Source organism: Eptesicus fuscus, chromosome 1, assembly GCF_027574615.1.
Source record: "Eptesicus fuscus isolate TK198812 chromosome 1, DD_ASM_mEF_20220401, whole genome shotgun sequence".
NCBI lineage: Eukaryota > Metazoa > Chordata > Mammalia > Chiroptera > Vespertilionidae > Eptesicus > Eptesicus fuscus.
In genome coordinates, this window is record NC_072473.1 from 69,464,643 (window position 1) to 69,476,768 (window position 12,126).

The following is a 12,126-nucleotide window of genomic DNA, read 5'->3' on the forward strand; positions in this document are numbered from 1 at the left end:
TGTGGCTCCTGGACTAGCTGCATCAGCATCACCTGGGAATTTTAAAATAGACAAAGACTCTGGCCTCACCCCAGATTTACTGAATCAGAAACTCCAAGTTTGGAGCCATCAATCTGTGCTTTAACAAGCCCTTAACCTTTTATGGGCATCTGATCCATATGGATTGTTAGGCCCCTCCCACAGAGTTTCTGCTTCAATTGGTCTAAGTGAGAACTGAGAATGATCATTTCTAATAAGTTCCCAAGTGATGCTGTTGCTGCTGGTCCAGGAACTACACTTTGAGAATTACTGTCCTTTAATTACTGGAGGATCCCTTGGCCCATTAACTATTTGGGCAATAATGTGGGCCATAATTTACTCTACTGGCTTTAAGAGGATCAAAGGGATAGTAAGGTTCATTCTGAACAGGTTCAAAGATTAATTGGTATATGAAAAGGAAAAAAAAGAGATTCCACATAGCATGGCTCTCCTCTTCCTATTCCTTGTATATAGTATAATCCCATAGTTGGGAAAAACAATCAATCAATGCAAAGTAAACCCTTTATGTCAAATGAAGAAGTTTACCTGCCCTGGGGTATGCCCAAAACAAGTAGAGCAAGTTATGTCTCAACACTAACTCCTCCCCAAAAGGGACATCAAAATAAATGAAATAGACTTCCCTAGGATTTAGGAACTAAAATTGCTTCTGCATATCTAATTTTATAACATATTTAGAAAGGGAAAAGTAAGAATATTTGGCTCTCTAGCCTTTGTGATTTTTCATCAGTCATGTTGAAAAAAAGGGGTGAAAAATATAAGCTAAATTGAAATTTAGGATCCTTGCACAAAATTCTTATTTGCTATAAAACCAGCTTACAGAGCCCTCCTAGGATGCACTTGTGCTTCTGGGAGGATGTATACATCAGAAAATTGTGGAGAGAGATATTTTCTTAATAAGGGGACTTCTCTAAACATGCTCAATAAAGGGTATGAAAGCCAAAAAGTCTCTGACTTCCCACTGAGAACAAAATGTTTTGACAGGGACAAATGATTGTTCTATAGCTGGATTCTGAATTCGGGGGGTGGGGGGGGGGGAAATGGGAGAGAGAGAGAGAGAGAGAGAGAGAGAGAGAGAGAGAGAGAGAGAGGCAAAATCAATGCCACTGTTACTCTAACCATTTTAAACTTGGCTGATAAGAGGCATGGTAGCCAGTGGCCTTTCTGGCTCAATAGCCACATAATATTTAATGTTTCCACTTTCCACATCTTTTCAGTTTCTTTATTCCCACTAAGCATAATAAGAAATACACTGGAACCAAAATAGTCAAATTTGACTTAAAAGTGACCTTGAGGTGATAGGTAAGAACATAATATCTAAATTCTACAGTAGTCATCATTACTTAGAGTGAAAAGAGTTTATTTTAATGTGTTAATCAAATAGTCATTTGCAAACAGAAATACATACCTAATTCAAAATCTACTACTAAAATGGGTCAAAGGGAAAAAATGTATCAGAGAGAATAAAATGAGCCAAGATGAAGATGCTATGGTAATTGATTACTAATTGCTTCAGTTTTAGAGGGAAATCTGCAGCCACACCAATATTTTGCATGAGGTAGTATTCAGCACTGAATAAGAAATAAGGATGAATTTGTAGCTTTATTATAGGTTCTTTTTCAGAAATATTTGCCCCTACCTAACTCCATTCCCACTGCCTTACCCACCCTCCCTCAAAACCTTTACACCCCATAAAAGAAAATATTCCTAATAATGTATAAAGCCAGGAACTCAGGTAAAAAATAACTAAAACATTTAAAGGAGCTGACTTATCTACCTAAACTTAAGAAAATAAATTCTCTTTTGCTATTCTAATGCTCTAACCTCTAAGCCAGTGGTTCTCAACTTTCCTAATGCCGCGACCCTTTAATACAGCTCCTCATGTTGTGGTGACCCTCAACCATAAAATTATTTTCATTGCTACTTCATAACTGCAATTTTGCTACTGTTATGAATCGTAATGTAAATATCTGGTATGCAGGATGTCTTAGGCGACCCCTGTGAAAAGGTCGTTTGACCCCCAAAGGGGTAGCGACCCACAGGTTGAGAACAGCTGCTCTAAGCTTTTTTTTCTGGGTACTCTTGAATTTCAAAAACTAAAACCAGTGCGAACAGAACCACAAAATTTGTTTCTCTAGAAACAACTCTTTTAAGAACAAGGCAGAGCAAAGGTGATATATCTGTTTATTTTAAAATAATTAAATCTTAAGCTGCAAGAATACTATGTTGGCTAGTGAATATTAATAGACAGTTTATAAATGGGGGAGTTGAAAGAATGTTAAACAAAAAATGTGTATAACAAACTTGTTAATAAAAAAGGTGTATTCCTAGCCTACAGCAAAGAGTTAGCTAAATCTAAAGAATTTTTATTTTAATGGTTTCCTGTTCACATTTTTATTTTTAAAAAAGTATTAGTCATAAAAAGATGAGTTCAAGTGTTCAAGTGTCTCCATATAGAAGGCACAGTAAATGATTTAGTGATGCTGTTACCTGTTACCTGTCTTTTCCTAAAAGTACATTTTGTACTGCTTATACAATCCCAAATTATAATCCTACAAAACAGAGCAACATGGAGTTCTCAATTCCACCCCATGACATGCTTTGTAGTGTAATTCTAATCATGACTGGGAAACACTGAATCAGGAAGTGTATCTAAAAAGATGCTAATTTAGATTTCAAAATAGATTCAGTCTTTTTTAATTTTAGGTGATTGGAATCAGGAAATTTCTAAGCCTGGAAAATGATAACTTCATGAGCAACTTTCCTGTTCAGGGCCTGAAAATTAGAAAAATTGATTTCATGTAACTTTCAGCACAGTATTTCTGACAACTGCAAATTAGATAGCAGAATATCAAAAAATGACTTTCTGCAACGATCTATCACAGATCTGGGCAGAAGACTGAAAGGCAGGCAAAATATCTGCAAGGTGTGAGCAATCACTCCATGGGTATCTTCCAAGAGTGAGTATCCCCAAGTACTTATCTATACGTGTGGTATTGCTTATTCACTTGCCATCTCAGTTTGCACTTTGTTTTTATCTATAGTTTTACTTATTTTTTAAGAAAAAACAACACACCAATCTCTAAAAGTCTTTTGCCATCACCACGCACATAGCAATTTGCAATATCAAATACAACAATAGCACAGCTAGCAAAAGGGTTCTTAAAGCAGGGGTGTCCACAGCAAAGTAGCAGCATTGGAAACTACTTGAGCTTCAGAAACAATCTTTTAGGGGCTCAATTTCACATCACTGAATCAATGAGTAGTACACAATAAATGACCATTAACTTGCCTACACTACAAAACAGTGGCAAGCTTATTAAAAGTGTCCAGAGCTTTTTTTTTTTTAATGTAATCCTCCACAAACAATGTAATTTATATTATAATTTTGACATAGAAAAATATATAAATTCAAACACTTATACATAATACTTTTCACAACTGAATTCATCTGTTTTCCCAACATCAAGGCCCCATGAACAACTCAAGCCAAAGCTAATTTGCTCCAACCGAACACCCCTACTGCTTGTTGAAACAAGAGGGATTGTCACAAAATGATAGTCATTTATAAACAATACATTTAGGGAAAGCTCTGAAATACAGCCACTCAAGAACCAACCATTGGTGAGTAATTAAAATGATCAGCTCCTGCTTCTTCGCTAGCCAGCATGGTTTCTCTCTTCTTCCCCGAGACTGGTTTAGAGAACTATATCCTTCAGACGCTTCATGCCAGGAGACTCTTTGTTGCGACCCTCCTTCAGAATGGGGTTGACCTCATGCATGACTTTCTCGCTGTCAGCTCCACGAGGCTCAGCTTCAGAGGGCCGAGAAGGACCACTGTTGACATGGTTGACATACTGCTCCAGATCGCGGGCAGGTGGTGCCAGGGCAACGGTGTAAGACACGGAAGGCTTGGTGGGCAGAGGGCTCTTGAGGTGCAGAGGGGAAGTGACAGGGCTAATAGCCTCACAGCCATTGCCCGCCTCCCGGATAGCGCCATTGACTTTGGGGCTGCAGATGGTCACATCGACAGTCCTCCTGCCTTTCAGGGTGGGCCTCTCCTCAGTGGGGTGGTCGCTGACATCTTTTCCAAAGGTTGCGAAAGTCCGCTTGGTGGGGCCGCAGTCGTCATAAGCCTCAACATCAGCAGCAGTAGCTTCAATGGACAGAGCGATGATATTCCGCACATTTTCAGGGGACTTGGAACGGGTGGGCAGGGGGTTCCGGGGCATCCAGCACCTGTCAGAGTGGCCAAGAATCCGGCATTCTTCCCTGCAGTGAAATCCCTCATTCTGATCTGTGTGGAGAAAATAAAATGTCAATTACATCAGTTTTTCCCAGGAATCATTCTGACTCCCCAACCTTCTGGTTTCTTAGGTGTCCACAGGCCCTTCCGGGGAATGGCACTTATAGATAGTCCTTTATTGCCTTTTGGGACAAGTGTGAAGAATTGGATTTTTTAAAATATATATATCTTTATTGATTTCAGGGTGGAAGGGAGAGGGAGAGAGAGATAGAAACATCAATGATGGCTGAGAATCATTGATCGATCGGCTGCCTCTTGCACCATGGGGGATCAAGCCCGCAACCCAGGCATATGCCCTGACCAGGAATTAAACCATGACCTCCTGATTCATAAGTTGATGATCAACCACTAACCACTGTGACTGGGCAAGAATTGGATTTTTAAAAGGCTGTAGACCTTCCCCTGTACACGTCCCCTTTTTATTATTGTTGTCACTGTTCCCACTGCTGACAAAACTAAAAACCTAAAGGGAAACAATTGTCAGAGGGGAGGGGTTTGAAGGGCTGTGTAAAAAAGATGAAGGGATTAAAAACAACTACCCATAGACACAGACAACAGTTTGGTGATTGCAAGAGGGAAAAGGGTGTGGGAGGAGGTAGAAGAAGGTAAAGAGGGGATAAATGGTGACAGACAGAGACTTGAATCTGGGTGGTAAACATATAATACAATATGGAAATTATGTATTATGAAAGTGTACACTTAAATCCTATATAATTTTGTTAAACAATGTCACTCCAATAAGTTCAATAAAAATAAAAATGCACACTATGGTAAAAAAATGCTATATTTAAAAAAAAAAGTTTATCCTGATAGTCAAGGTACTGAGAGCCAGCATTGTATCAAGTCCTGCTAAAAATCAACTGTATTTGAGAGTGGTTACAGCAGCAGAAGAAGTGGAAGCAGAGCAGGTAATCCAACAGTCAGTATATCTGAGAAGTTTTAGCCATGTTTTTGAGCAACAGCACTTCCAACCACATATCCACCCTACCTGTCAATGATATAGAGTGCTTAAATTTGGGTTGGTATCATGCTATCTTTGAAAGCCCAATCACATCACTTCTTTTTTTTTAAAATTTCTTTATTGATTAAGGTATTACAAATGAGTCCTTATTCCCCATTACCCCGATCCCCCCCGCCTCATGCTCTCACCCCTCTGTTGTCTGTGTCCATTGGTTAGGTTTCTATGCATGCATACAAGTCCTTTGGTTGATCTGTCCCCCTTACCCCCACCCTCCCCTACCTTCCCTCTAAGGTTTGATGGTCTGATCGATGTTTCTCTGTCTCTGGATCTGTTTTTGTTCATCAGATTATGTTCATTATATTCCATAAATGATCAATGTTTCTCTGTCTCTGGATCTATTTTTGTTCATCAGTTTATGTTGTTCATTATTTTCCATAAATGAGTGAGATCATGTGATCTTTATATTTCTCTGACTGGTTTATTTCACTTAGCATAATGTTCTCCAGTTCCATCCACGCTGTCACAATGGTAAGAACTTTTTTTTTACTGAAGCATAGTATTCCATTGTGTAGATGTACCACAGTTTTTTAATCCACTCATCTGCCGATGGGCACTTAGGCTGTTTCCAAATATTCGCTATGGTGAATAGTACTGCTATGAACATAGGGGTGCATATATACTTTCTGATTGGTGTTTATAGTTACTTGGGATATATTCATAGAAGTGGGATCACTGGGTCAAATGAGAGTTCCATTTTTAGTTTTTTGAGAAAACTACATACTATTCTCCACAGTGGCTGCACCAGTCTGCATTCCCACCAGCAGTGCACGAGGGTTACTTTTTCTCCAATTCCTCACCAGCACTTGTCATTTGTTGATTTGTTGATGATAGCCATTCAATAGATGTGAGATGGTACTGCATTGTCGTTTTGATTTGCATCTCTTGGATGATTAGTGACTTTGAACATGTTTTCATATGTCTCTTGGCCTTCCTTGTGTCTTCTTTTGAAAAGTATCTATTTAGGTCCATTGCCCATTTTTTGTTTTGGTTGTTTATCTTCTTTTTGTTAAGTTGCATGAGTTTCCTGTAAATGTTGGAGATTAAAACCTTATTAGTGATAACATTGGCAAATATGTTCTCCCATGCAGTGGGTTTTCTTGTTGTTTTGTTGATGGTTTCTTTTGCTGTGAAAAACCTTCTTATTTTGATGTAGTCCCATTTCTTTATTTTCTTTATAGTTTTAATTGCCCTAGGAGCAGAATGAGTGAAGAAATTGTTTTGGCATATGTCTGAGATTTTGCTGCCTGTGGATCCCTCTAGTATTTTTTTTTAGGTTTCCCGTCTTATGTTTAAGTCCTTTATCCATTTTTTAGTTTATTTTTGTGTATGGTGTAAGTTGGTGGTCTAGTTTCATTTTTTGCATGTATCTGTCCAATTTTCCCAACACCATGTATTGAGGAGACTATCTTGACTCCATTGTATGTTCATGCCTCCTTTGTCGAATATTAATTGAGCATAGTGACTTGGGTTGATTTCTGGGTTCTCTATTCTATTCCATTGATCTATATGTCTGTTCTTGTGCCAGTACCAGGCTGTTTTGAGAACAGTGGCTTTGTAATACAGCTTGATATCTGGTATTGAGATCCCACCTACTTTGTTCTTCTTCTCAGGATTGCTGCAGCTATTCATGGTATTTTTTTTTTTTTTATTCCAGATGAATTTTTGGAATATTTGTTTTAGGTCTGTGAAATATGCTGTTGGTATTTTAATGGGGAGTGCATTGAATCTATAGATTTTTTTTTTTTTTGTAATATGGACATTTTGGTGAAGGTGATTCTACCAATTCATGAACACGGTATGTTCTTCCATCTGTTTATGTCTTCCTCTATCTCTTTTTTCAATGTCCTGTAGTTTTCTGAGTAGAGGTCTTTTACTTCCTTAGTTAAGTTTATTCCTAGGTATCTTAAATTTTTTGGTGCGATAGTAAATGGCATTCTTTTTTTAGTATCTTTCTGTAACGTCATTATTGGTATATAGAAATGCCATGGATTTCTTGGCATTAATTTTGTATCCTGCTACATTGCCAAATTCATTTTTTAAGTCTAATAATTTTTGATGGAGTTTTATGGTTTTCTATGTACAGTATCATGTCATCTGCAAATAATGACAGATTTACTTCTTCTTTTCCAATTTGGATGCCTTTTATTTCTTCCTCTTGTCTGATCGCAATGGCTAGTACTTCTAGTACTATGTTGAATAGGAGTGGTGAGAGTGGGCATCCCTGTTTTGTTCCTGTTCTTAGGGGAAATGGTTTTAGTTTTTGCCCATTGAGTATGATGTTGGCTGTGGGTTTGTCATATACGGCTTTTATTATGTTGAGGTATGATCCTTCTATTCCCACCTTGCTGAGAGTTTTTACCAAGAAAGGGTGTTGGATTCTGTCAAATGCTTTTTATGCATCAATTGATATGACTATGTGATTTTTATCTCTCAGTTTGTTTATGTGATGTATCACATTTATTGATTTGCGGATATTGTACCATCCTTGCATCCCCGGGATAAATCCTACTTGGTCATGGTGTATGATCTTTCTGATGTACTGCTGGATCTGATTTGCTAGAATTTTGTTGAAGATTTTGGCATCTATGTTCATGAGGGATATTGGCCTGTAATTCTCTCATTGTGTTGTCTTTATCTGGTTGTGGTATTAGGGTTATGCTGGCTTCATAGAATGAGCTTAGAAGTGTTCCTTCCTCTTGAATTTTTTGGAATAGTCTGAGGAGGACAGGTTTTAGTTCTTCCTTGAATGTTTGGTAAAACTCCCCTGTGAAGCCGTCTGGCCCTGGGCTTTTGTTTACTGGAAGCTTTTTGATGACTGCTTCAATTTCTTCCATAGTTATTGGCCTTTTGAGATTTTTAGAATCTTCCTTATTGAGTTTTGGAAGGTTGTAATTTTCTAGGAATATGTCCATTTCTTCTAGGTTGTCTAGTTTGTTAGAAAAGAGTTGTTCATAGTATTTTTTAACAATCCTTTGTATTTCTGTGTGGTCTGTTGTTTTTTGCCTTTCATTTCTAATTTTGTTTATTTGGGTCCTCTCTCTTTGTTTCTTGGTGAGCCTGGTAGAGGTTCATCAATCTTGTTTATCCTTTCAAAGAACCAGCTCTTATTTTCCTTGATCTTTTGTATTGTTTTGTGTTTTTGTTTTGTTTGTTTGTTTGTTTGTCTCTATGTCATTTATTTCTGCTCTGATCTTTATTATCTCCTTCCTTCTGCTCACGCTGGGCTTTTCTTGTTGCTCTCTTTCTAATTCTTTGAGTTGTAGAGCTAGATGATTTATTACCATTTTTTCTTGTTTTTTGAGGTAGGCCTGTAGAGCTATAAACTTCCCCCTCAGGATTGCTTTTATTGTGTCCCATAGATTTTGGATTGATGTGTTTTTATTGTCATTGGTTTCCAGGATGTTTGTAATTTCTTCTTTGATCTCTCGGTAACCCAATCACTGTTTAGTAGCATGCTGTTCAGCTTCCAAGTGTTTGAATTTTGGGGGGTTGTTTATATTTTAGTTTATTTCTAATATTATGCCATTGTGGTGTGAGAAAATGCTTGATATGATTTCAATCTTCTTGAGTTTGGAGAGACTTCTTGTAACCCAATATGTGGTCTATTTTTGAAAATGTCCCATGTGCACTTGAGAAGAACGTATATTCCGTGGCTTTGGAGTGAAATGTTCTGAAGGTGTCAATTAAGTCCATCTGATCTAGTCAGTCATTTAGGATTGCTGTTCCTTTGCTGATATTTTGTCTAGAGCCATAGTTGGCAAACTGTGGCTCACGAGCCACATGTGGCTCTTTGGCCCCGTGAGTGTTGCTCTTCCACAAAATACCATGGCCTGGGCAAGTCTATTTTGAAGAAGTGGCGTTAGAAGTTTAAGTTTAAAAAAGTTGGCTCTCAAAAGAAATTTCAATTGTTGTACTGTTGATATTTTGCTCTGTTGACTAATGAGTTTGCCGACCAATGGTCTAGAGGATTTATCCAGTGATGTCAGTGGTGTATTAAAGTAACCTACTATGATTGTGTTGCTGTCGATCTCTCCCTTGATATCTTGCAGGAGTGTTTTTGTTTTTTTTTAATGTATTTGGGTGCTCCTGCATTGGGTGCATATATGTTTATCAGGGTTATATCATCTTGTTGTATCAATCCCTTTAGTATTATGAAGTGGTCTACCTTATCTCTTGTTATGGCCTTCACATTGAGGTCTATTTTGTCAGATATAAGTATTGCTACCCCAGCTTTTTTTTTTTTCATTTCCATTTTCCTGAAAGGTATTTTTCCATCCCTTCACTTTCCATCTGTGTGATTCCCTTGTTCTGAGGTGGGTCTCTTGTAAATAGTAAATATGTAGGTCATGTGTTTTTATCCATTCAGCCACTGGATGTCTTTTGATTTGGAGCATTTAATCTGTTTACATTTAAAGTTATTATTGAAAGGTACTTGTTTGTAGCCATTTTTATTATTTGCCCCTGTGCTCTTCTTACCTTTCTGTTTCTTTTTTTACACCAGTCCCTTTAGCATTTCTTGCATTGTTGGCTTGGTAGTGATAAACTCCCTTAGCCTTTTTTTTTTCCAGTGAAGCTCCTTATTTCCCCTTCAATTCTGAATGATAGCCTTGCTGGATAGAGTATTCATGGATTCAGTCCCTTGCTTTGCATTACTTTGTAAATTTCCTTTCATTCTTTTCTGGCCTGATGTGCTTCTGTTGAGAAATCATTTGATAATCTAATGGGAGCTCCCTTGTATGTAATTTTCTGTCTCTCTCTTGCAGCCTTTAAGATTCTCTCTTTGTCCTGAACATTTGCCATTGTAATTATGATGTGTCTTGGTGTAGGTCTTTTGGGGTTCATCTTGTTTGGGACTCTCTGTGCTTGTGTGACTTTTTTCTTCCCCACTTCAGGGAAGTTTTCTGACATTATTTCTTCAAATATGTCTTCCAACCCTTGTTCCTCTTCCTGTTGTTCTGACACCCCTATTATTCGTATGTTGCTTTGTTTCATGTTGTCCCATAGCTCCCTTAAGCTCTCCTCCTGTCTTTTAATTTTTTTCTCCAATTGCAGTTCAGTTTGAGTGTGTTTTGCTTCCCTGTCTTCTAATTCGCTAATTTGGTCCTCCACTTCTCCTAGTCTACTGTTGAAACTTTCCATGGTGTTTTTTATTGCAGCTATATCCCTCTTCATTTCTTCTTGATTCTTACATAAGTTGTTGATTTTTTCATCCATCCAGTTTATTAACTGTATGACCCTTATTCTGAATTCTTTTTCTGACATATTGCATGCCTTTGTTTCACTTAGCTGCTTTTCTGGTGATTCCTCCTTTTCTTTCCTTTGGGGGTTTCTCTGTCTACCCATTTTTGGTCTCAACGACTGATCTAGATGTCAAGTCATGCACGGGCTGCTCCTTGGGTGGCAGTGGCTCCTTGGGCTGCAGTTGCTCCTCAGGTGGTCACAGAAGTGGCTGCTCCTCATTTGGCAGTGGCTCCTCTGGTGGGTGCTGTTCGCAGCAGTGGTGTCTCCTCTGGCTGGTGGGGGAGGCTGCTAGCATAGCTGCTGTTCCTTGGACGGGAGTGGGCTGATCACGAGGCTGCTGCTTTTGGATGGGGCAGGCTGTGCACAGCTGCTGCTCATTGGACAGCGTGGGCTGCTCATGTGGGTGCTGCTTCTTGGATTGGGGCTGGCTGCACGCTGCTGCTGTTCTTCAGATGGGGCAGGCTGCTCGGCATCACTTCTTTTTGACCACCAGTCCCACCAGTCAATCTTCTCACTAAGCTATTTGCATAACTTAATTTCCCATTAGAATGAACATAATGAGCTCTCTTCCTTCCATCTGACCCATAAACTTCATTGGCCCTATGCACACATCACTCATAGGTTGAGCATCATTTAATTATATCCAAGTAGCCATCCCTCCTTATCTTCTTTATCTGCAGATTTTTAAGGTCATATTTCTTAAATAAATCTTCCATGGATTTCTTTAGCCCTATCATGGACAATCTCAGCAGATAGAACTCATAATTATTGGTGAGATGTGTTTCTCTTTTCACATTAAGTTCATTTAAGGTTAAGTTTTTAATTTGGCTCTCAGAGAGGCTTTCTACATGAGTTTCATGAAAGCATGAGGCCAGGTTAACTTCTGCCTGTCTATTGGTAGAACTGTTAATCTCAAGGTCTAATTTACACCCCTAGTTTTCCAGAACCATTTATATTTATGTTACATTTTGGCATGAGGTTGACCTAATGAAAATTTTCATCATATTGAATAAAGCATCAAAATACAAGCAGCTTAACATTTATTAAAAAAAAACTCTGGGGAAAGATCAGAGGAGGTAGGGAGACAGGAAAGATCACAAAGACAAAAAGTGCATGGCACCCCCAAAAATTGGAAATGTATGTTGTGACTGCTCTTTTGTAGGAGGAGGAAGTCTACTCTTCAGTGCCTTGCCTGATATCAGTCTACATATAACACACTTTCCTTATACACTTGTATTTCTTTTGTTGTTGTTGTTTGATTGTTTTCAGTGAGTAAATAACATACCAAAGAGGCACTGCTCTGCCTCAATCATCAAAGGCTATTTTAGTAAAGGGACACATGGAAAGGGGCTCAAGAAATAATAGGTTAGTTGGGTATATAATTTCTCATTTTGAGAAAATATATTGGAAGCAACTAAATGGCCAGGCATAATCCAGGCTGAGTTCAGAATTCAACAAAACTGTGGGATATGACCCTTGGCCTAGTTTAAACTGCTGAAAAGAATACCAAAGGTAAAATTTC

General features: G+C 38.4%; 1 protein-coding gene across 3 annotated transcripts in view; it reads right to left on the bottom strand.

Moving 5' to 3' along the window:
* Nucleotides 1-3,734: 3,734 nt before the first annotated feature.
* PCDH19 (protocadherin 19) overlaps nt 3,735-12,126 on the bottom strand; it is a 132,786-nt gene continuing 124,394 nt past the window's right edge. For all 3 annotated transcript variants that reach the window (XM_008156537.3, XM_008156536.3, XM_008156535.3), the window contains one exon: nt 3,735-4,333. In XM_008156537.3, coding sequence (XP_008154759.2) covers nt 3,735-4,333 — 599 coding nt within the window. The remainder of the gene's footprint in view (nt 4,334-12,126) is intronic.